At 41.3% G+C, this 25,888-nt stretch overlaps 1 protein-coding gene across 4 annotated transcripts in view; it reads right to left on the reverse strand.

Annotated features, from left to right (window-relative positions):
- KAT6B (lysine acetyltransferase 6B) overlaps positions 1 to 24,281 on the reverse strand; it is a 177,697-nt gene extending 153,416 nt beyond the window's left edge. The window contains exons 1-3 of one of the 4 annotated variants that reach the window (XM_045783444.2): positions 24,162 to 24,281; positions 13,126 to 13,196; positions 8,886 to 9,764 (exon numbers count right to left, since the gene is read on the reverse strand). In XM_045783444.2, the coding sequence (XP_045639400.2) occupies positions 8,886 to 9,506 (621 nt within the window). In that variant the 5' untranslated portion in view covers positions 9,507 to 9,764; positions 13,126 to 13,196; positions 24,162 to 24,281. Of the gene's footprint in view, positions 1 to 8,885; positions 9,765 to 13,125; positions 13,197 to 23,055; positions 23,378 to 24,161 lie in introns of those variants that run through there. The other 3 variants (XM_045783443.2, XM_045783445.2, XM_045783446.2) reach the window with 3 other exon arrangements.
- Positions 24,282 to 25,888: the final 1,607 nt, after the last annotated feature.

A 25,888-nucleotide genomic window follows, 5' to 3' on the forward strand; every position in this document is an offset into this window, starting at 1 on the left:
TAAGAAACACTAAGTGGAAGCAGGACGCAGCCCCTGTTCCTGTTCTTATGGAAATGATTCAGGATGTACCATCAGGCCACCTGACTCCCAGCCTTCAGCTAGCATTAACCCCATAAACTGTGATTCATTCTTTTCTAAGCAGATTTATAGACCGTGTTACATCATAGCCCCCAAACCCTCAAAGACTGGCAACCTCCAATGTAAAAACTGATTTAGGTGAGGATACCGAGACCACTGCGTGGGAAGCAGAATAATGCACCACCACCACCACCACCCTCTCAACCAGTATCCACTTCCTAATACCAAGAACCTGTGGATCTGTCACCTTATATGGCAAAATGATCCTACAGGTAGGATTAAGTTAAGGACTTTGAGATGGGGAGATTATCCTGGATTCTCTAAATGGCCTCAATCTAATCACATGAATCCTTTGAAAGCTGTCCAGGTTGTGGTCAGAGAGAGATGTGACTACGGAAGAATGGTCAGAGAGATTCAAGAGATTCAACGCTGCTGGTTTTGAAGATGAGGGAGATGGCCAGAGCCAAGGAATGCAGGCAGCATGCAGAAGCTGGAAAAGGTGAGGAAACACATTTTCCCCTACAGGCTCCCTATCCACGCTTTGATTTTAATCCAGTGAGGCCCATGTTGGACTTCTGACCTACAGAACTGTTAAGACAATAAATTTGCATTGTTTTAAGCTATTAAGTTTGTGGTAATTTGTTACAACAGTAATAGAAAACTAATACACACAAATGAAAAACTAATACACACCATTCACATGGTAAAGAGAAATCTAAGAGCACCTTAGTCAACTCATCAAATAAGCACCACCATAACGAGACAACCTAAAAGGATGTATCTCCTGATAGGACATCACCCACACAGTATTCTTGCCAAAAAGAATCTGATCATGAGGAACACAATCATGTAAACACTAGTTGTGGGACATCCCATAAGACAATTGTCCTAGACTTGATAAAATGTCACTGATGTATTATGTGTCACTTATACTCAAATAAAAAAAATTAATTTTTAAAAATCGTAAAAAATAATCAAAAAATAAACCGCAAAAAAAGCCACTGATGTGAAAAGCAAAAAAAGAGGGAAAACCATTCTCTATTAAAGATATAACAACCAAATGCAATGCACAATCCTTAACTGGATCCCAGATTAAAAACAAAAGTTACTGACATTTTCCAACCATTTGGGAAACCATGGTCTACTGGATAACACTCGTTTCACTGTTGAATTTCTTACATAAAGTAACAATATTGTGGTTATATAGGAAAATGTTTCTCAGTATATAATTATCATTATGACTTAATATCATAACATCTTAACATCTTAATGTCTGCCATTTATTTTCGTAACAGTTTAGCCAAAAATTATGACTACGTTATGTATTTGTATACACACACAGAAGAGAGAGAAAGAACAAATGGACCAAAATGTTAACAACTGGTGAATCTAAGTGAAAGAAATACAGCGCTTACTGTACTACTCTTCAACTTTTATGAAATATTGCAATTTCACAAATTACAAAGTTAAGGGGGAAATACCTTCCCAGTTCCCTTCACTACCTACCTTTCCTAGTCCCCTCACCAGCCACCAGAAGCCTAACAGGAATAAGGCATGTTCTTCAAACCACACTCTTCGTTAGCGGATCCTGTTTTCTGCAGCGTTACATACATCTCAAGCCTCAATAGCTAGGGTTGGGTTTTAATACAAGGTAGAAGCTTCTACATGGCATTAAAATACCAGTTTTGTAAACAAGCTGACCAAGTATCAAACAGGAATCATCATTTGATGTCCTTTAATTCTAGCTTTGAGTATGAGCCTCTCTCACTATTTCTCTTACCCCATATAACTTTTAACCTCTATTTCTTGAATTTCATCATGCCCATTTATGATTTGAGACAATCAGAAGCATGGCAGTAAACCATGGACAAAAATCAGGACTGGCCACATCAGATACTACTCCAGAAACATTCAAGTGCTGCCTGCCTCTGGCTCCCAGCCCACATCACTCTGAGTATCACAGGCAGCCCAGACCAAAGCTCACCTCCTTCCTGTAGGCCTCACTGCTGTCCATATGGCAGCTTACTGACATCAAAGAAGATGGAAGAAATTATCTAAATTCACCAGGCTAGTCCCATTCCCTCCCTTGAACTGTAGAAGAGTCACTGATATCTCAATTACCTCTTCTGCAATACCTTTTCCCTTGTATGCTAAGATTTTGCAATGCTAAATAAAAGGGGGGGCAAGGGGGAGGATACTGGACTAACAGATGGAGGATTAAGAACAAAAGACCTCCCTGACAGGGGGAACAAGAGCTAAAATGTTTGTATACCTACCATAATAGTACAGAGGAACAAAAATTGAACTTGTAAATAAAATTAAGTTGTTCTTCTGAAACGCCTGTCTAGCTACAGACAGGAAAAGGCCCAGCATGGTTTCTATGTATGTTATGCTGTTTCTAATAGAAAGGACACAATCAAGCCAAAACAAACATCTGTTAAACAGTTAAGTTTGTTAATGAAACAAAATTGCAGCTGGTTTTATCAAAGATCAAAAGTGAAGCAAATTAGAGAAAGGATGTCTGAACAAAGCTGGTTTCTAAAAAATAATGGCTAAAGAATTCTAAACCTACTTGTCAAATTAACACAAATCCTTCCTGGATTTTACTTAGACCACTGATTAGTATTTATTTTGTAGCTTTGTAAAGACCAGACTCACAGTTTAAATCTAATAACAGTCACTCTAGAGCTTTCGTCTCTATAGTTCATTTTGCAGATTTTTCAAAATGCTACCTTCATAAAGCAAAAAGTTATGCTCTCTGTTAATATTCTGTGACTTAAAAGGCTCACATGTAAAAGGAAAAAACAATAGTATACAGTTTGCAGCTCCTGGAGACGGCTGTGGGAAAGCAGTCTGACCCCAAGCAGAAGCCTAATAATGGATTAGCACTTCACAAGGCACGGCCATACCTCCTCTTCTTACATGTACAAAGCCCCCATCACCACCTGAAGACCGTGAGATAAGGGCACCTACACACAAATACAAACATGTTTTTTTCATGGCCCTGCTAACTCAAAATGTCACAAACAAATTACATGGCTGACTCATTTGCTAACTTTGATTTAGTCAGCTAATTGATGTTTACGTACTCAGAAACATTAATAGATCACAGAGATCAAGGTACCTGAGAAGATGCAGACTCATGTGTGAAATGCTGGTGTAACTAGAGATGAGCAGTTTCATCAAATCTACTGCAGCTTAACGTGCCAGCCAAGAAAACAATCTGTAAGCTAAACAAAGTCTTGACAATCAAAATTTGCCAGTGCAGTGATACACCAATGACGTTTTCTCGTGTACCCTTTGTACATGATTAATGCACAAAGAAAATACATAAAAAGAACAGAGACCTTCATTCTGAGAAACCTTAAAATATACTACTTATTAAAATAAAGTAAAATAAAGTTTGTAGAGAAAGGGCGAATAAAAATCTTTGCCATTCCAGATACAATCTGAATGAATCACCAAACAGCACTTAACTGTTAAATAACTTCAAAGCTATAAAACAAAGATTTTCTTGGCACTTCAAGTACATCAAATGTGGCTCTTGTAAGCCAAACAGGACCATGGGGTACAGTAAATTCCTGAATGCTGCTGAAAAATATCCAGAATTAGTCAAAAACCCACCCCCTTAGAATCCCTGACGCTTGGAAGAAAATGACAGGAGGAAATCAGAAAACAGACTGATCTATACACACAGATCATCCAGGACACATGTGCTGTCGAAAAGGCAGCTCCGGTATCAAGTACATCTAGGATCCAAAGAGTTAAAAAGGACGTTTTAAGACTCATTCTCCGACATAACGTTGCTACTTTACCTGAAGCCTACTCCATTAGGAGTCTAGACAAGTCCCATCTTGATCAAAGCTCAAAAGCGGAACAAGCTGTCGTGCCTCAGAGACCAACAGAAAGACTCATTCACTCTTCATTTTATCTTTCCCTTGACCCGACTAACTAGTTTGAGACAATCCAAGTGCTCGCTCAATAACGCCTCAACAACTGGTATTATTATCTGCCCACAAAGTAGTCCTCAGATAGTCTATTTGGAAGAACTACCGAAGCTTAATTATAGAACAACGTAAACTGCAAGATTTTTCCTTCCCTGACCCCGAAACAGAAGGTATTTGATCCATCTAGTCTTCCACATTGACCACACTGTCTGACTTTAGTCCTTCTAAAACTGACTTTTATCCACACCAATTCCAAAATTCAGGTTGTACGGAGGAGTGTATTTTACAATGTTTAGGGCTCTATCCCACTTTCAGCTGAATACACAGAGCTAAGCACTCTTTGAGAAATGTGACATCTGCAATACAAAGGACAGCAATTCAAAGGAAAACTAACAAGGTCAACAGAGAGGAGGACACTTGGACTCTATATAATTAGCAGATAGAAAATACACACATTTCTGCCAAAAAGATCCAGCGTCTGAGACTATGAACAATTCCCCTAGGGCCGAGAGACTTCTGGAAGCCTGCCACATCAAAGAACAATATGGACTAGTGAATGGTCCTTCACAAAGTACAGGCGATTGGAAAAGTCCCAGAGAAAGACAAGGAGGGTCTCTCTAGGGCAGGGATAATGGGACTGGAGAGGCAAGGACAAAGTGGAGAAAACCAAAGAAAGGGAACTAAAAATAAAGTTCTTTTATTTATGGCATTACACAACACAGGAAAGTAACGAAGGATGTACACTAATCTTATATTTATGGAAATATTTCATACTAATAACATTGTCAAAAGCCCTAATAAAGTATCTCCCTAAAAGGGAGCGGGGGACAAACAGAACAAACACTGAACGAGCCAGGACCACAAGGGATTTTTAACACAGTATGGTCTCTCAGCCCTGTTTCAGATCATCTGTGGTCCTTTTTAAACTCCTTATGGAAAGTGTCACTGTTTTTGTTAATTCTTTTTGAAGGCTTCTACAAGATTGTTATTTCACTTCTTCAAGAAAAAAAACATCAAAAGCCCTACCTGATAATAGAAGCATCTCCCTTTCCAACTATAGCAGCCTAAAATGAGAGTTCCCATATTACGTACTGTACTGGAAACAGCAATATTTGATACTTAATTATAGCAAACATTGCCAATAAAGTGAAATACCAAGGATTCTGTTTAAAATTGAACTAAACTGGGGCTCCTGGGTGGCACAGCGGTTAAGCGTCTGCCTTCAGCTCAGGGCGTGATCCCGGTGTTATGGGATCGAGCCCCTCATCGGGCTCCTCTGCTATGAGCCTGCTTCTTCCTCTCCCACTCCCCCTGCTTGTGTTCCCTCTCTCACTGGCTGTCTCTATCTCTGTCAAATAAATAAAATCTTTAAAAAAAATAGAAATAAAAAAATAAAATTGAACTAAACTGATTTTATAAAAATGCTAAAGCCCAAATATTCAAATGGAATCTTAATGCTACAAAGTGTGTGGTTGATAACTCAAGTCTCTCTCAGAATATTTGACTTTCCGAAGTCCTCATAATCTGACCTAATTGAGCTTTACCACTTTTAATGAGAAACACTAATACTATCCTTTAGGAGTTCCCTCACCAAGTCAAAGATAAAAGTTTTATCTTCAGTGGTTTAATTCATTTCCATATCACCTCACCAAAGAGAGCTTTCTTAAATAAATACAAAGAAGTTATGCTAAGGAGCCAGTGTGGTAATATCCAATTTGAATTCTAGACTATCAGAAAATGTGCAATTACATTTCAGAAAGGAAGGAGCCCTTCTATTTTAACTTGCATTGTATTCCTCCTAGCAGCCATGCATAGGAATGATGATGATGTTAAATCTAATTAGACACAGATTTACTACTTTCCCTACTGCTTTCCCATATTGCTAATATTATAAATAGTACCTGCTTTAAAAACTGTAATAAGCTCACTGCAACTACCAAATTTAAAATGCCAGAAATCTATTTGTTGAGGGAAAACTGCTTCTAAACATCCAAGGAAATGGAAGAGATACTTTTACTGTTAATGAAAAGCCACCACTGTTGACCAGTAAACAGCCCAGCAGTAAAGCCGTCTGGAGTCACAGTGTCTCCTCAGAATCCTGGCTTCACCACTCACCAGCTCTAGCAGTGATCTTGCGCAAATTACTCAGGCTTTGAGCCTCAGTTTTTCATGTGCAAAATAAGGATAAAAATCCTATGGCCCTCACCATTATTGTGTAAGTCAAGGAGATAATAAATATAAAGCACTTGGAATACTGCCTGCATTTAAGTGTTAAGAAATGTTAGTTATTATTTTTACCATTTTTGTCTTCATTTTCACAATTAAATGAAACTATTCAGCAAAAATAACTAGAGTAACAGCTTCTCTGAGACACATCAGTTGGCTAAATTGTAACTGAGATGACTCCATCTCTGTACAAACAGTTGTCATTTGTATGATGAACATCCTCCCACAATACAAACACTACAGATTTCTAGCTCATGGAGAACAATGATAATTTGCCCTTTGCATATATTACAAAAGTCCTATATATACAAAACCATAGTACAAGTAGTCTATATTCAGATCCAAGTTTAGCAGCTATAAAGTAAGAATAATCAAAAGACAACAACTAGCACATTATGGTTTTAGTAAAAAAACAACAAATATTTTCTAGAGTACTAAAATATTCACGTTGGCTATTTGACATTTTGGATCCCTTCGAGAATCGGGTAAGATAAAAACAAAACAAAACAAAAAAACGAAACAGACCTAAACCTTAGAAAAATGTGTGGATACAGATGACTTTATATTCCATTTCTGGGGATTTGTGGCCTATCTCAAGCTCATTCGTGGGCCCAAGTTAAGAATTTCTATTACATTTACTTAGCAAGTCTGCATGGTTGTAAACTATTTACCACTTGTAATCTGGAAGGGCAATATTACATTTTCAAAGAAAAATACTACTGTAACATACAATATAAACAATACAATAGCTTATGGTCAAATTGATTTGATATGATTTTTATTAAGCTATATTTCTTCTTTTTTAAGAATCAGATTATGACTACAGATTTTTTTTAAGAATCAGATTATGAATACTACAACTGATCTCCAAATTCCATTGAGTAAAAATTTTAGGACACATTTCCTCTGTTTTCCTTGTTCAATAATGGTGCTAACTGGACAATATAAAAAGATCAGCATCACAGAAGAGCAGTAACGACTGCAGGCTAAGCAATAAATTACTCTGTTCTCAATCCTAGATACTTTCAGACATGAATTTTCCTTTAGACTAAAAATACTTCCATACAGATGCTGCATGGAAAAAAGATAAGGTTAGCAAGAAATGATGGGCAGGGTTAAAGAGAACGATAGGAAAGGGACTGTGATCCCCTGGATCACAAATTTATTGAAACACTGTTAAGGTGCCTAAAGCTGCCTGAATTAGCCCATGTACCTGGTAATTATAAAACCTTAACACACCTCAGGGTAATGTACAGGTTTTAAAAACAAAGATATCCAAATCCATCAAGAAATGGTTCTACATTCCCTTAAGGAATTGCCCCATGGTGTATAAGCTTTTATAAAAATATTTCATGAGAAACAGAAGTGCTTAATGTGGCTGTGTCAGATGCATGAATTAGGATTTGAGTCACTCAATATATTTTTTTGAAACAAATGTTATTAAAAATTTTTTTCTTGTAAGTTTACTTACTTCTTTCTTTATGCCTACATTTTCTCACAAAGAACTGAGGGTTGGTTACACAAACACAAATGACACCAAAAGATAAATATATTTCAGGAAAATTAATACAATAAAAATTAAAAATTAAAAAATTAAGAAATAAATGCTAGGGTTTAGATTAGTCTGTAAGAGGCAAATAACCTGGTCCTACCCAGTTTCTGGAGCCTCTATCAGCTTAAACCATTGAGGAGAGCAGGGTCCATCTCCAGAGCTGGCAGCATCCAAAGAGGAAAAACAAGCCATCGGCTACACAACTTTTCCTAATACTTGTGTTTCCATCACTTCTAGAAATGTAATCAACACATACAACCACTCTTTCTAACAACAATGAAAGGCCTGAATAGAAACAATTTGCTGTTGCTCTACTTTGGTTTTAGTTTGGGAGGTAACTTCAGTAGCTTTGAAATGGAACAAAAAGCCTACTCTAATACTTGAAACTGTAGCCATTGCTTAAGGAGAAATCTGCCATGTATATATATAAATACTACAGAAATAACGTAAGACCCAGAGAAACCAAAGAGTTTAAGAAAAGACACGTATGAGACAAAATAAACGTTCACTTTCACCCACTGAGAAGTGGACAATAATAAATGACTTTAAATAGGCAGGATTTGGGTTGCATATTAAAACAATTCCAGGAATGCACAGGTTATCAGTATTAACTAAGTCTATAGTCTCCTCTGAAAATAATAAAGAAAAAAATTTATCAATTACACCTCAATAAAGCAGAAAAAAAATAAATTACAAACAATTTTAAAATTTTAAGAAAGAAAAATACACGATGGCCTTTCCTAGATTTTTGAAATACATATGGCTTGCCTTAATAAAGGAGGATTAAAGTTATCTATCCAGGTCCCTTCAAGTACTCGCCAATTAGAGTTTAAAAAACAAATCATATAATCATCACATTTAATTCTTACTTGACCAGTGAGGAAGCCCTCAATACATTAACAGTATAGAACAATTTATATTATAAACAATGTATACATTTCAAACTACAAAAGTCTGCTCTTAAGGCAAAACAGTTGATTTTACTCAACTTCACTTGGAACTTTTGCCCATATAAAATTTAACTGAAACTGTGCAAGTCAGAGGGGCAATATTTAGAATGTATTAACCTTCTCTTCACTTACCTGGTCTTTCTCATGGGGTAGAAGGCTGACAGGTGGTAGCGAGGATGGGAAAGCACTGGGATATTTGGGAGCCCCTTTGCCATCTAAGCTTCCATAATTGACCCTGTACTGAGGTCCATCTTTCAGTAACCTCCCGTTGTTCACTGCACGTTTAGCCCCTAGTCGCAGCCGCTGCTGAAAGGCTGGGTTGTTGGTGGTGCTTGTGAGATCACTTTGACTTCTGAGATACTTCTCGATGTTCTTCAGGGAGGAGCCATTTGGCTCCTCGAGTCCTTCAATTGCTCTCCTTAAAAGTTTATTCCAATCCACATTGCGGAGATCATTACATGATCCCCTAGACCCCTTGGTTGACTTAGGAAAAGTGCCTGGTTTAACTGATGAAAAGCGCCCAGGGTTGTCTGGGTCCTTATAGGAGGCAAGGCCTTTGTTGGTGACTTTGAGAACTGAGCCATCCTGAACACTGAGTTCCAGCTGCTCAGAGACTGTCTTCTTATCCAACCCATGGGAAGTGCTGACTGCATGGCAGATTCTCTCTTCAGAGGGCCTTTGCTTTTGCTTTTTTATTTTCTGTATAGCTTCAAGAATCCACTCTGTATAAAGTGGGTTTGCAAGTTTTACCATGGTTGACAAATGACTTCTTCAATACCAAAGTTACCCATAGAGGTTCTCCTTGTATTTAACAGAACTTGAACATTTAAAAGTCATTTACAACTCAACAAATGGGCAGAATATTCCAGACCTTATTAAGCAAAACCTCACAAACATCCATCCTTAAGAGATTAAAAACAGGACACACAGGCAATGTTGATAGTTGTCTTAATTGACCAACAGGAAAGACTGCATTCAGGTGAAGAACATCTTTAACAAGGAAATCAAGACCTTAAACGATAAAAAGGGGGAAAAGGCTCTTAATAACAGAACTTCTAAAAATAAAAGACTATTTAGTATTACTTTTCAGATGCAAAAGGACCACAGAAGTAATGACAGGCAGGTATTATGTAACAAAGCCACAGTGACTGTATTTCCTAACCAGAAATTGGGTCATAGCCTGAGAAGGAAATTTTTTTAGGAATTTCACCTGTTATTTATATGAAGTCATTTATGGAGCATTTAAAAGATCACACCTAAGTTACTTATTTAATGGATTAACCTTTGTTGAAATTAATAAAATTACATGAGTGTCCAAGATATATGTCTATCATAAATATAAAACCAACCTCAAAGAGTAAGTCTATGACACAAAAACCCTGATGAAAGTACAATTGACCTGGGGCACCTGGGTGGCTCAGTCATTAAGCCTCTACCTTCGGCTCAGGTCATGATCTCAGGGTCCTGGGATCGAGCCCCACATCGCAGGCTCTCTGCTCAGCGGGGAGCCTGCTTCTCCCTCTCCCTCTGCCACTGCTTGTGCCCCATCTCTCTCTCTCCCTCTCTGTCAAATTAATAAATAAAATATTTTTTTTTAAAAAGTACAACTGACCCTTGAGCAATATGGGGGATTGGGGCATCAACCCTCACACCGTCAAAACTCTTAGGTACACCAAAAACTTAATAGCCCACTGATAAATGGAAGACTTACCAACAACATAAATAGTTGATGAACACATGTTTCGTATGTTATATGTATTATATACTGTATTTTTACAATAAAGTAAGCTTAAGAAGATAAATTTGTTAAGAAAATCATAAGGATGAGAAAATACCTTTACAGTACTGTATTTATTTAAAAAAAACAAATCCATGTATAAGTGGACCTACGCAGTTCAAACCCATGTTGTTCAAGGGTCAACTATACATTAACCTTACCTCAAAAAACCCTGAACTTGGGGGGGGGAGGGGGAAGAGGCAATAACCTTTGATTCTTCTATTTCAGCTAGATATTATATTTCTCAAGTCTCACATGTAAGAAAATTTCCCATCCAACCACTTCTACAGAATCATATCCTCCCATCCCTCTGCAAAGGGTCTGTAACACTCTTTAACCCACAGGTTGGAAAACTGAAACTAACACGTTAACATAACCCTTCACCTTTTAAATAATATACCATTCTAGGTATCTTAATCCCTGCTCAGTATAAGGAAGGTTCATACAAATCTGATTCCAGGTGAACAGTGGTATTGCTCTCTGAAAGCCTCCTGTGTACACCAAAACCACCCTACATCACTTATCTGTACTGAGTACACCTGAAAAGAACACCAGGAGAAAGTGCCCTGGTCCCAGACTTGGGTCATATCTGGGCTCTAATCTTGCCTTCCAAGGATAATATCCACGTCTGAACTTTTCTTATACTTTCAAGTTTACAGAGTATGCTCACATGTAATTTGTCATTTAATCCGCAAGACAACTCTATGGGTAAACTGATGTTCAGGGGAAGATGGAACTCATGCAAGGTAACGGTCCACAGTAAACTTAAGGCTCAAATGCCATTATTCTAAAATCCAAGTCCAGTGCTATCTTCATCTGAGCCACAACTGCCTCTGAAATCAGACTTAATGGCATGAATACCAGCTCTACCAACATCCAGTGGAGAAACCCTGGTAAATGACTTAAGTTTCAGTCACCTTACGTGTAGGGCAATAGTAGTATATCCCGCACAGGAGTGCTGAAGGAGAATTAAGTGAATATGATATCTAATATTCAACATACAGTAGCTATCACCACTTCCCATTTATGCAATGTCTGTATGCTTCGAAAAATGCCTCATAAAAAAGTTAAATTTATCTCTGGTTATTTATTTAATGTACCTACAAGGGAAAAATAATACCTTTCCTCAAAACTTTAGCCAGATATAATGAAATATGTAACATTTGCTCTGTTGCTGAAAAACTGGGCCACTGAACTATACTTGCTCAGTCAGCCTGAAAGAGGCAGTTTAAAAAGGACCATCCTCTTTGCAGTAAATTGTAGGTTCACTCCATTTTTCCCCTCTCGGATTCAGAAACTTGAGGCTAAAGGGACTGGAGAGGTCACCCCATCTAATCTCTAGTTATCCAGTAAAAGATCCCTTGTTCAATAACCCCAACAGATGGGCCACCAAGTCTAAAATACTTCCAGTAACAGAGAATGTATAACTTTTTGAGGCAGTTCACTTCGCTGTTAGACAGTTCTAACTGTAATAATATATTCCTTGTTCCCAGGAGCCAAAATCTGTCTTCCCATAACGTCTACCCTCTAGATTGTTTCCCTAAAACAATCCCAAGAAATTCTCACTAATTCTTTAATATGACAGGCCTTCAAGTATTTGAAAACAAGCGTCTTTTGAAAACCACTAAAACTAACTCCATTCTTCCTCCCACCCTACTTTAGACCACTCATATTCCAGCTCCTTAACACTTCCACATCACATGGTTTCCAAGCACTTCCTTCTTTTGGTTGTTCACTAGTTTGGCTAATGCCCATCTTAAAACCTGGCAGTCCAGGCATTATCCAAGTATAAATGCAGTCCAAGGTTACATGAACTTTCTTAACAGCCTTGCCACACAACTGACTCATGCTAAGCATGCAGTCCAACTAAAAATCCCACATCTTCTTTCGAAAATGCTGTCAAGCTGAGTCTTTCCATTCCCTTCCTTGTGCAAATATAAATGCTGGGATTTAAAATTTATTATGGCTCAAGTTCATTTTGTTGGTTTGAGTCTATCTTCCAACCTGTTAGATCGTTTTGAATCTTGATTCTGTCATCTATGTCATCTGTAAATCTAATAAGCGCTCCCCTTTGTGTCATTATATAAATCACTGAAAACATGTTAGACTTGGAATATGGTGTGTTTAAGAATGAAATCACTGGCTTTCATAGTGCAACTACTTTCAAGATAGAACATGGGAATCATTGTGTTTTATTAAGTTTATAACAGGACGCATCTTTCCAAAGTAAAATGGTTTGGGGCAAAATTTCATTAGAAGACATTTCACTATGTCCAAGTAATTATTTCATCTTTCATCATTTACTCAGGATGAATCAACTAATTTAATTTGATTGCACAAAATACGACTGCAGGAAGCAGGAGGAAAGGTCACAGAAAAGTATCCAATATTGCAAAGGTGCTCTCAGGCATTTTGATTACACAAGTAAATGAATATACCTTAAAACAAAAACTAATAAATACTCAAAATATACCTTCATGACAAGCTATTATCACAATCTTTACACACAATCAACAAAATTGTTCTTATCCATTAACAACACACTTCAATAAGACTGACATTTTGTATCTTAAAAATATAATAAAGGGAAAATACCAGAATTGGAACTCCAAATGTATCAAAAGTCCATGACAAAAAAAAAAGATTGTCCAGATCTTCAAGCAAATCTGCCAAAGAAAAAAAAGTAAATGTTAATGTGGGCATAAAGACATCCTTCAAATTCAGGAACCATCTATGGATCTTCACAACCGTCCAATACAAACAACTGCAATGAGTTTAGCACTTTAATTTTGGTGCTATATTAACTCTTTCCTACCACTTAAGGGTATTTAAGAACATGGAATTCAGGACAGGAAATGAAGCCCCAAAGCAGCGCTTAAATAAAAAAAATTTTGCTCTTAAGACCAGATTTACTTTCTAAATTTTAAAAATCAGGTTGTGGGGGCACCTGGGTGGCAGTCATTAAGCGTCTGCCTTCAGCTCAGGGCATGATCCTGGCGTTCTGGGATCAAGCCCCGCATCAGGCTCCTCCACTGGGAGCCTGCTTCTTCGTCTCCCACTCCCCCTGCTTGTGTTCCCTCTCTCATTGGCTGTCTCTCTCTCTCTGTCAAATAAATAAATAAAATCTTAAAAAAAAAAAAAATCAGGTTGTGATAGGGACACCTGGGTAGCTCAGTTGGTTAAGCATCAGACTCCTGATCTCAGCTCAGGTCTTGATCTCAGGTTGTGAGTTCAAGCCCCACACCGAGCATGGAGCCTACTCAAAAAAAAATAAATAAATAAATAAAATAAAATTTAAAAATCAGGCTGTGATAGAGTCTAAGAAAGAATGTCATCACGGGGGGGAAAAAATCTTGGTATTACTCAAATAGCCAGGCAGGTATAACATTTTGTCTGAAAACAAGAAAGTCAAATGTTGTTTGAAGCTCAGTTATTAACTTTCCAGGAAACATTCACTATTTGTCCCAAAGGTCACCTGGCATCTGTGTACTGACTGGATAATCAAGATATGGCCAGTAACTGCACCTAAGAGAAGGATGTGCCAGTTTCCACAAGATGAGTATATACTGACACAGGTCCACTTCAGGACAATAGTGATCATTTTCACTTCACAGGCAAAAAATAAATGTAAAACAAAATTGTGAATAACTGCACTTTGATCTTACACAAACCAACCAAGGAACCTTAGGTCCTCCTTCTCCCCTCCCCCAGCCACAGACACACACACACCCCACTCCTCAATTTAATCTCAAAATTAGCTCTCATCTGACACCAACCAACAGAGTTAATTAGGCAGAAGCAGATGTAACTGAGCAGCTCTATGCTATAATCAGAATCTGTGCTAAAGTGTACACACACACACACACAGAGCTAGGAGAGGAACAAAATCAGTAGTCACTTATCTGTAGCCAATTCTCAACTAAACACATGTATATCATCCACTTTGTATATGATCCACTGCAAATTTTTTAAATCCTAGGAAGGTTTGTTACTGACATCCCACTGCCCCACTATAAATTGGTATACGCTAAGAGAATAGACTGAAAACCAATTTAATTTTAGTCTAAGCAGTATCCAACTAGAAAGACAAGTCTACAGGAAAAAAAAATGTTCATTCAAATAGCCAAATAGAAATGCTTTTTTCCCCCGATTTGGAATTATCCACACCACTTCTCTTTTTCAGAGTACTAGGATTTGTTCCACATATAGATAGGACATTCTATCAGAAGTACAACCTTAAAAATCATTATTCTCCTTTTATTTTTTTCTATAAAATGGAAGTTGGACTAAAAGGCCATCAAAAAGGGAGTGAATCATTCCAAATTAATTCTGGGGACTCATGCGACATCAAATTAAATTATTCTATTTTCTAAGGTTTTGAATCACTTTATTTTTAACTACAAAATAATATCAGTAAATTATATGGTTGTATGGATATATTTACATCGTTCATTACAAACTATTCTAAACAGATCTAGAGAAATGCTTAGTCCAACACGAGCTTCTGGCTTCATAAGGATTATATAAATATCAACACTATTCAGAAATATTCATGTCAGCATAAGAGGAGTCAAAATACCCTGGATCATAAATATTATGTGAAACCTCCTCAATGCTTTCACTAAAGCTGTGTGCTGTTTCAAAATCAATGTCGTAACACTCGAGTCGTATCATAGATGAGCCAAAAACAGTTGTTAAAAAAAATAAAGATTAACAATAGAGTTTACTCTTTTGTCATCCAGGGTTTTACTTGCTAACAGTTATTTTTAGCTTTCTCACTTTTATATGCTCCTGGATCTTTTCACAGCCGATTATGTAACTGAGTGAGGACCCACAAATCTTCTGCTTAAGGGAAGAGACCGTAACTTTTTTCTTGTATAACCACTCAGCACAGGCTATTTGCATGCTTGCTCAAAACAGTGTCCACAGTTAACAAATACCTGCTGTCTGACAACATCAAACATTATTCAATTTGTTATCTTTCAAGTCCTGGATGTATCTACTGCCCCGAAAATTAATGCTTGAGGCTCCAAATATGTGAATTGGAAGGAGAGGATACAAATACTAATCAACGAACAATCAACAAAATTTAGCAAGATATTCCCTGTATGCAGCCCTATGGTAGGTGCTAGGGGCATAAGCAGCAGCTCAGAAACAACAAAGCACTGTTTGGTAGTTCTTCAAAAAGCTGAACAGGAAATTACCCTAAGACCCACAATTCAACAACTAGGTATATACCCTGATGAACTGAAAACAGGTACTCAAATAAGTATACATACACACTTTTGTAACAGCACTATTTACAATAGCCAGAAAGTGGACAGAGACCAAATGTCCATCAACAGTTGAATGGAAACTGGGTGATGGGCATTAAGGCAGGCACACAATGGAATGAACACTGGGTATTATATGCAACTGATGAATCACTGAACTCTACCTCTGAAACTAATAATACACTGTATGTTAATTAATTGAATTTAAATAAAATAAAATTTTTAAAAAGTAATAAAGTAAAAAGTTTAAAAACAACAACATTTGAATGGATTAACAAAAAATGGTATATCCATGCAGTGGAGTTATTATTCAGTCATAAAAAGAAATGAAATACTGATACATGCTACAGTGTGGACAAACCTTAAAAACATGTTGCAAAAGAAGCCAGACACAAAAGTCACATGTGGTATAATGCCATTTATATGAAACATCCAGAACAGATAAATCCACACATAGAACATAGACCGGTGGGGCCTGGGGAGTGGAAGGATGGAGGGAAACTGCTTAACGGGTAAGGGATTTTACTTTAGATTGATGAAAAGGTTTTGGAACTAGATAGAGGTGGTGGTACTGGGAATGTACTAAATGTCACTGAATTGTTCACTTTAAATGGTTAAATTTGTTATGTAAATTTCACCTCAGTAAGTCTTAATCTAAAAAAAGAAAAGAAAGAAAGCACTGAACTATAATACCAGCCATTTTCTGACACCTACTGTGGGCCAGGGACTTTACACAGATCATCAGTACACAAACTAGATTATAAGTAAACCTTGAAACAACTCTGTAAGGTAGCACTGTTGCCCAATTTTGCAAAAGGAAAACTGAGACATGACTTGGTCAACGTTTCAGACCACTGAGTCATGAATGATTTTACCTCAGATGTTAAAACCTGAACTCTTTCCTGTGTCTCCACTGGCTTTCAAATGGGACTCCTTGGATCTCTTGTGAGAAAGTGCCTCAGGTATCACCTACAGGCGCTCCTGTGGGTTAAACACTAGGGTTAAATGAACTCCTTGCACCCAACAAAGGAGCTCCATTTTAACTGTCCCATTTATAATAGGCTTCTCCTGAAGATTCACTTCACAGAAAGGGTTCCTCTGACTACAGAAGGGAAAAAGTCTGGAACCACTGTGACTTTACCTTGCTGAGTGGGCAGAACACCCCTTGGGTGGATGGGACGTAAACTGGACCTTGAAAGACAAGGCGGAACTTGGAACACTGCCCAGTTTCTTCACCCAAATGAAATAAAAATTCAAATCCTTCATGGTCCAGTAAAAACTGACACCTTCTCAGAAGCCCTACATCTCTTTGTCTAACAGGAAGCTTTTAGCTATCTTAGTATTCTAGCATTCATTTTTCCACTTTGTATTATGCTCATTTGTGTACTGACCTCATCTCCCTTACTAGAACTGTGAAATTCTTAAGAGCAGGATTCATGTTTGATTTCACCTTTGTATGTCCCTAGATTTCTCGGGACCACTACTTGAACATAAGAGGGGTGCCGTGCCTTTTTGCTAGATGAACGCATCAGTGAATGAAAGAAGAGAATCTAGCAGAGGGCAAAGGAGCTAAGAATGAACTGCCTTAAAAAGGGACACCAAGTCCATGTGCGTGTCTAGAGCCAGCTGAAAAGAAGTTAAAGAAGTAAGAAATAAAGTTGGATGTAACAAAAACCAGGCTGAGGCGTGTGAACATGACAGATGAAGTAATAGGAAGCCAATGCAGGAGTAGCGACACAATACGGCATAGTGAAGCGCACCCACACACATGCACGAATTTGTTGAGTGTCTGAATCACTCCGGCAATAGTATCCAGCCAGTAGAAGTTGGAGGGAAGGATGACTGAACAAACAAAAGCAACCAGGACTTCATCCCTCCCAACATCAATCTTGTTCAACTTATATTTATGAGCCTAACTCAGCAGCAAGCCCAGAGTAGGCACTCAATAAATGTTAATTGAATTGAATATTTAATTCCCCGTTTTTTTGGAATAATAGTAAATTCTTTCTCACTACTCATTAACATCGAGAGTTTTCAATTCACAAGCTAATAATGTTTTCCAAGGATTTCTAAGAGGCTAAATCACCATGAAAATTATCATTTCAACTAATACATATTATATTAATTGGAGGTTTAATTTTTCATGTCATGCTCTCCTAGTTGACAATATCCTTGTTATGTCATTAAACTATAATTGTGTAAATCTGCTTCAACAAACAATAACTGAACCATCAATAAACTATTATGGCTTCCATAATCCCTAGCAAAGATTAGTTTCAACATCATCATCACAAATCAGTAGAGACATGCCCCAAATCTCCTGGTGAAACCCAAGAATTAGGTTTGCATAGTCGTCCCTACATTTATGTGCTCAATAGTTTTAGCCTCTAAACTTCAATCACACTGTTAGGAACCTCACAGGAAATTTGATCCCTTGTAAAACAGAGGATTTTAGACAAGATGAAAAGTCATTTGAAGTCATCAGGCCTTTGGAGCCAGGGTACACTGATTAGGAATGATATTATAACTAAGCACTCTCACTTAAGAAATAATCAACTAAATTTAGAATGTCTTTTTTGGCATTTAAAAATTCCTATTCAACCCTAGATTTCTTCCTAATTATACATTAGCTTAAACCAGGTTTTAATGAGAAAGACTGAGAAAAATGTATTGAGGAAAAAAAACCTGACATCTGAATTTTTAAAAGATTATTTTGAAAATACAGATCATATTAAGCATATTAAGAATTCTGCATTAGCTTTACTACAAGTCTTCAAACAGGACATCCTGTATAGCCTGAAAACCAATTAGTGTTCCCCTTTGAGTCAAGAAAACGACAGATCTATTTTTTAAAGTGAACACATGTACATACAGTCATTTGCATACAATTTCAAGGGTTTACAGGACCTCTATCACCTATCCTAAAACCCCTTAAGGCCTACTGACTACTCTACTTACTTTAATATATACAGAGAGGTCAATAATTTTATTGAGTTTCAAAGTAACTATCTCTATGTTTGCTTTATTTTATTTTATTTTATTTTATTTTATTTTATTTTATTTGAAGATTTTACGTGCAGAACACAAGTGGTGGGGGGGTAGGGGGCACAGGGCAGGGGGAGGGCAGAGGGAGAAGCAGACTCCCCAGGGAGCCTAAGCAACCCTGGGGCTCGATTCCAGGACCCTGAGATCATGACCTGAGCAGAAGGCAGACGCTTAACCGACTGAGCCACCCAGGCACCCCTCTGTGTGCTTTAATGAGGACATGTTACATTGTAAGTAAGAAAGTTTTCTCATTGGTTTTGGATATTATCAAACAGGGGTCTGAAATCTTATTCAACAAGGAGGTGTGCTGTGATGGGGCATACCTAGAGAGTTCAGGGATCAAGTCCCCACTTTGCAGCTACCTAAGCTGTGGAATACTGGACATGTTAATCAATCTAAATCTTAGTTTTGTCCTCTGTGAAAAAGATTATACATCCCTGTTTGACAGAACTGTTAAGAGGAATAATTGAGATAACAAATATGAAAGAACCAAGGATGGTGGCAGACACATAGCAGGTACACAGTAAAATGCTAGCTCATAAAAGGAAAAAGGCAATACAGTCAGCTGGAGACCTGTAAAATCTAATCTGGCTGAACTTCTGTCTATATGACCATTTTCTCCTGAAAGACAGGGGAAGTTGGCACCTGGCCCTTAGTTATAGTTGCAAACAAGTGAAAATTCAAGACAGAGCACAGAGGAAAGTGAACCAAAGCAAAAACAGATTTGTAATGGCAAGGGTAGGGTCAAGAACAGTGTATTTTACTCATGATCATACATCTTTTAACGTCAATAAAGCTTTTAGAAGATAATACCGCATAGGAGAATATCTTCTTGACCTGAGGGTAGGAAAAGAGTCTTAAAACAAGACACAAAAAGCACTAACCATAAAGAAAAGACCAATAAATCTGACTCCATTAAAATTAAGAACTTCTGTTCATTAAAAGACACCATAAAGTAAGTGAAAAGGCAAGCCACAGAATGGAAGCAGGCACTTGCAACATACACACGACAAAGGATCTGTATCTAGAGTAAATAAAGAACTTGGAAATACCAATAAAAGACACAAGGCCCAATTTAAAAAATAAATAAATTCCTTGAACAGGAATTTTACAAATGAGGAAATCCAAATGGCCAATAAATACATGAAAAGCTATTCAACCCGATTACTAACCAGTTAAATGCAAAGTTTACCAGATTCGCTAATTTGAAAACCAGCGAATCTGAGACTTGAAGAGGACAAGAAGCAACGGGAATTCTTATATGTCACCGAAGGGAATGTGGTCTGGTACAACACTTCGGAAAACAGTCTGACTATACCTAGACAAGTTGAAGACAAGCGTACCCCATGACTAGAGCAACCATACAACTCATCATCAGACACTTTTGAGAATTAAAGGTGTTATATTAATGATTACACTGCGAAAACAGCCATAAGCTAGGATAAATGGTCACCCTGCCCATGAACTAGCAATTTTGTTCCTAGGTGTATGCCTTAGAAAACATATGCACATGTGTAACCAAATGACGGGTACAGGAACACTCTAACAGCTCTGTTCACAATTTCCCCAAACTGGAAACAACTCAAATATCCAACAGTAGAATGGATGATTTAAAAAAAAAAATTGTGCAAGATTGTGAGTCTTACAAAAAGGCGCTTAAGGGTGCTTTGGAAATGCAAATTAAAACATTTTAAGGGAAGAAAAATATCCCTTCATCACACTTCTCCCACCCATACAATAGTACCATTCTGCAAGCAAAGACTGATCACTATAGCTCACACATCCCCAACTTTCATAAAACAATTTCCTTTCTGCACACTTTACACAAATATAAGCAAGTATATGCATGTGGAAAACTGAAGGTATTATGTAGAAAATGATCTAAGAGACTGAAAAGTCACCTGTTAGGAATCCTGGCATTTAATAAAGCCAGACCAGTTGGTTAACATGGTATATAAAAATCCATGAAGTTTTTTGAAGTATATTAAAATTACTTATTAAATTCCTCAGCTACCTTTCCACACTCACCCTATTTTACCTTTCACTCACGTTATGCCTTACATCTGACAGTTTCAATCTTATCTCCACAAGAAGTGCATGAGATAAACATTTGGCGTAACGGCAATGACGGAACACCCACTCTACTCAGAGGCCTGGGTATGGCTGGTAGGTAAAACTTCTACTGACCATGTCATCACCCCCAACCAGTCATTCCCCTAAGTTCCTCCTTTAATGTTACCACCTTCCTCTATGGTCTTTTTTTTTTTTTTTTTTAAGTCATTATTTCACCTCCCCAACCTTCAACCCTAAGTAGAGGTTCTCAGGTAAAAATATTATCCTTTATTGAAACATGCAATATTTTCCTATTCTTCTTAAAAACATAAAAAGATTGCCCCAATTCATTTTGATACATATGTGAAGAATTTATGGGTAAGAATGGAATGAATGGAGGGGCGCCTGGGTGGCACAGCGGTTAAGCGTCTGCCTTCGGCTCAGGGCGTGATCCCAGCGTTGTGGGATCGAGCCCCACATCAGGCTCCTCCGCTATGAGCCTGCTTCTTCCTCTCCCACTCCCCCTGCTTGTGTTCCCTCTCTCGCTGGCTGTCTCTATCTCTGTCGGATAAATAAATAAAATCTTTAAAAAAAAAAAAAAAGAATGGAATGAATGGAGTGTTTTATTTCAGGGCTATCCCAGAAAATCTAGGATACACAAGTAAAGGAAGAATGTACTTTACTCACAATTATACCAAAATAATAATAAGGATAACTTTTTTGGAGCACCACAGAACACTATCCCAATATAATTAATTCCCATGTGCTACTTTCACCTCCTGTCCATATACAAAAGAGTTTTTATGTACTACCTTGAATTTCTTCGTACCTCCACCCCAAACATACTTGATACTTGGTTCATTGGTTCTCTTTTCTTATTTTCCACACCTGTAATTCTTTACCACTATTCCCTCACAACCTCTGTCTAATACTGTTTATCACATCCCAATACCTTCTCCCAATTGCAGGGCTTAAACTCCTTCATGGGGCACAGGAAACCATTTGTAATCTCTTCCTTTGCCCCTTGTCTCCCACAACTTCCTGCACTCTACCCGTACTAAACTACTTACAAATTCAAAAAGACACAATGTCCTTTCCCAAGGTAGTACTCGAGCCTCCCCTCCAGACAGACACCCTGCCCCACCTTCAAGACTCCAGCTCAAGTTTCACCCAAGAAATCCAGCCTGTCAACAACCTGGTCTCCCAAACTAACACCTTTCTCTGCCCTATCCCTACTCCTGGTGCAGTCCACCACATCACATTCACCCAGCCCCACGGCCCAGCCCCACCCATTTTTTTTCACACCCACCACCTTTTCTCAACCCCCTGAATCCCCCATCCCCATAAGATCTTCTGCTACAGACATTAATGCAAGTTCTGCTCTGCTGTCTTATCATCGTTAAAGACTCTCCCAAGCATATCCATGTCATTCTTCCATGTTTTTTTAATGCTTCATAGACCCCAGACATTCTTTATAATTCCAATGCCAATTTACCCAAGTACCTGCTACCCACTACGGCAACTGTACTTGCGTCTCACATTCCCCCAATACTTTCCCCAATTCAAAATCTACTCTGCACTGCTCTCAATACCACTCCATATCCACCACACCCAAACCTATTCTTACTGTCCCCAGAAAATTGCAATCCCACCTTTCTGCATCATTTCACCTCCCCTCACATACCCCTCAATTCCCCTTCCACATCTCCAATGTGGCACCTCTCCCTACCCTCACTTTGCACCTGCTTGCACACCTCCAGTTTCCCCTCGGACCCACCCCCTCACCAGTCTTTCCAGACACTCACTGGCCCCCCCACGGTTCCTACCAGGTGACTCCCACTCAGAAAACCCCTCCAAACCCCCGCCTTCCAACCACCCGAGCCCCGCCCCCACCCCGGTATCGCCCCGCCCCCTCCACCATCGAGCCCCGCCCCTTGCCCTGGAGGCCCTGCTGAGGGGCGGGGCCTGTCCCTCCTCCCTTTTCCCCCCGCCCCCTACCGTCACGCTCAGGGGCAGCCTGACCCCGAGCGGCCCCGCGGTGACCCTCGCGCAGAGGCCTGTGGGAGGGGCGTCACAAGCCCCCGATCCCCCCCACCTTCCGCCCCCCTCCCGCCCAGTCTCCTCCCCCTGGGAATGCGCGGGGTGGATGACAGACCTGGCCGCGCGCCACCGCCACCGCGCCTGCCGGGGGCGCTGCCGCTGCCTGAGAAAGAAGCCGCGGCTGCCGCCTGGAGGAGGTGCCGTCGCCTCCGCCACCGCTGCCGCCGCCGCCAGGGGTAGGAGCTAAGCCGCCGCCATTTTGTGTCCCCCTGTTGTTGTCGTTGACATGAATCCGACATGACACTGATTACAGCCCAATGGAGTCTCATTAAACCCGAGCCGCGGCCCCGCCCCGGCGCTGCTCCATTGGACGAGACCACAGACACTTATGGCCACCCGTTGGCCTGCGGGTCTGTCCGTCACCCACACACTAGCCACTCTGCAGCCCATTGGGGCAGGTTCCTGCCGGTCATCTCGCCTCCGCATAGACACACCCCTCGACCCATCATCCCCCCCTCCGGAACCACCCTGGGGGTGGGTCCACTGCCAGTACCAATCAACAGACTGCGGGGCCCGCCCCTTCTGGGCACCTATTGGTCCAGCCCTTTTTCTCTCTCCCAGACACCGCGCCACCTCTACTTCCACCTACCCGCCCCCCCACCTCTAGAAATGGATTGGGTCTACTCGCAGTAGAAGCGCTTGGCCTTATTGGCTGCACACAACGCCAATCAGAAGGCCTTTTCCCTCTCCCCTCCCCCACTCAACCCCAAATCCCCTAGCCCGCAGCTAAAGTTTGTGTGAGAGCTGATCGCTGGCGGCGGCCGCAGGATTTAGGGGTGGGCGCGGGCGGGCGCGCGCGGGCGGGCACGCGAAGTTAAAATTCGAGGTTCTCAGTCGCCAGCTCCCGCGGTGGGGCGCGCGGACGGGCGCGCCGCCCGGAGCGTTCCATCCCGCCCCCTCCTCCACCCTCTCCCGTCCCGTCCCGGGCGACTACTCGCCCGCCCCCTGGCTCGCATCCTTACCCCCCACACACCCCTACCCTGCAAGCCCCAGGCCGGGTGCAGGCAGAACGATGTCGCTGCAGCCTCCTCGCCATCCCATGCCGAAGGGGAGCAAGCCCCCTACCCGCCGGGCGTGCACCCCCCGGCTCCACACTCGCCCGTGTCTGCAAGCACGTGCACCGTTCGCCGCTGCCTCCAGCCACCCCGGTCCCCGGCTAACCTCGCCTGCAGCCCGGCCAATCGCTTGCTGCCCTTTGTTGCTGCAGCCCGGGTCTCCCCGCTGCCTTCCTCAGCCTCCGCCTCGTCCTTTGCCAGCCGCCCGGGTCCGCAGCGCCGCGCTCCCCCCGCCCGGGACCCACCGCCGCCGCCTCCTTCTCCTCCTCCGCCTCCTCCTCCTCGGCTCCGGGCTGCAGCGCACAGAGCCCGAGGCAGCGCCGCCCAGCCCCGCTCCCCCCGCGCCGCCAGCTAGCCCGCCCGGCCCGGCCGGGGGCGCAGCCTGGACCCCGCCCGCCCCAGTCCCCGCCCCGGGGGTACCTGCCTCCGCCCTGGGGGGCTCCGCTCGCCGCCCTCGGGGGAGGGCGGGGATGCCGGTGTCCGCGGGAGGATGGGGAAGCCTGGGCCGTTTGGGGCGGGGAGTGTGCCCGCCAGGGCTGGGACTGAGAGGTGCGGTCCTCGCCAACGTGCCCCCCTCCCCCCCGCCGCTGTGGGCCCTAAACTTCGTCCTCCACCAGGGCCTTACACCCTCGGGTGATCGCGGCAGTTTGGGGGTAGGAGATGCCTCGGGAGCTGTGTCTACCCTGATCAGGAGGAAGAGGGAGCAGTGACATTCAGCGACCGCGGACAGGGCACGGCGGCAGCATCCTTGGGTGGGAGTGGGGATGTCAGACGCGGGCAGGAGGGGGAAAACTGCCCCCTCAAGATGCCCTCTCCCGGCCTGCGATGAGCTGGAGAGCTCAGAGCTGCGTTCTGAGTGCTTTCTTGGGCGGTGCAGCCGGATGGCAGAGGTGCTGGGGGCGGGGGGAGTGGGGGAAAGACCGCTGGGGGGCCCTTCCCCCTCTCCTCTAGCCAGCGCTAGAAGGAAGGCTGATGGCGAAGTTCGGTTTTCCAGGCTTCCCCTGGGCCCCCCGAGTTCCTGAGGCCCACAGGAGGGAGGCTGGGGCTCCTCTGGCCGCCCAGGCGAGGCCACTCTGACGCTGCCCACATACCTCCCAGCGCCCTCCAGACTCTGAAAAGAGCGTCCCTCGCTCTTCCCAAGGATGGATGGGATGCTGGCAGGGGAGACTTCAGAAAATAGGAAAAGTAGGCTCGAGAAATGGCTCCTACAGAGTTGGAGTTCGAAGTTTCCCTTCTGAGGCGCCATTTCTTCCGGAGGGGGAGAACTATGGCTTTGTAAAGGAACCAAGTTCCAGGCTTGGTGGCCTGGGTGGAAAACCACCTGTTGACTGAAGTCTGTCCCTGGAGTCAGGGAGATCTTGGGCCCTGGCAGTGAGAGGCAAGGTGCCAGGGAGAGGCCCCCCGGCTTCCTGCCCTGGTTGACTCCAGCATCTTCAAGCCACTGACACTGCGGCAGCATCTTCAATCCCCCATGCAAAACCACTGTGCGAACTAGGTAGGTACTTCGTTAGAGCAACTTATCTCTGACAAACAAAATAAGCAGCACAACCCTGACAGCAAATGCAGAGCACAGTACACACTTCACTTTTTAAAGATGTCTGCTCCTTCGGGGTGTGAGCTGCCCCTACTTTAGGTGCTTCTTGGCAACAAGGTGAGAAAGGAGCTAAGACAAAGAGCACAGAGTTGGATGAAAGGATAGAAAAAGGGAGAGGGGAGCAGAAGAGTTGTAATACTGCACTCAAAACTGTCACCGGTTCCATTATAAACCCCTTTTATAGGTGTTTTATTACTTGGTTGTTAGTTTTTAAAACAAACCTCTTTAGATTAAATCTT

Source organism: Ursus americanus, chromosome 6 (assembly GCF_024610735.1).
Source record: "Ursus americanus isolate L20-20 chromosome 6, mUrsAme1.1.p, whole genome shotgun sequence".
Lineage (NCBI taxonomy): Eukaryota > Metazoa > Chordata > Mammalia > Carnivora > Ursidae > Ursus > Ursus americanus.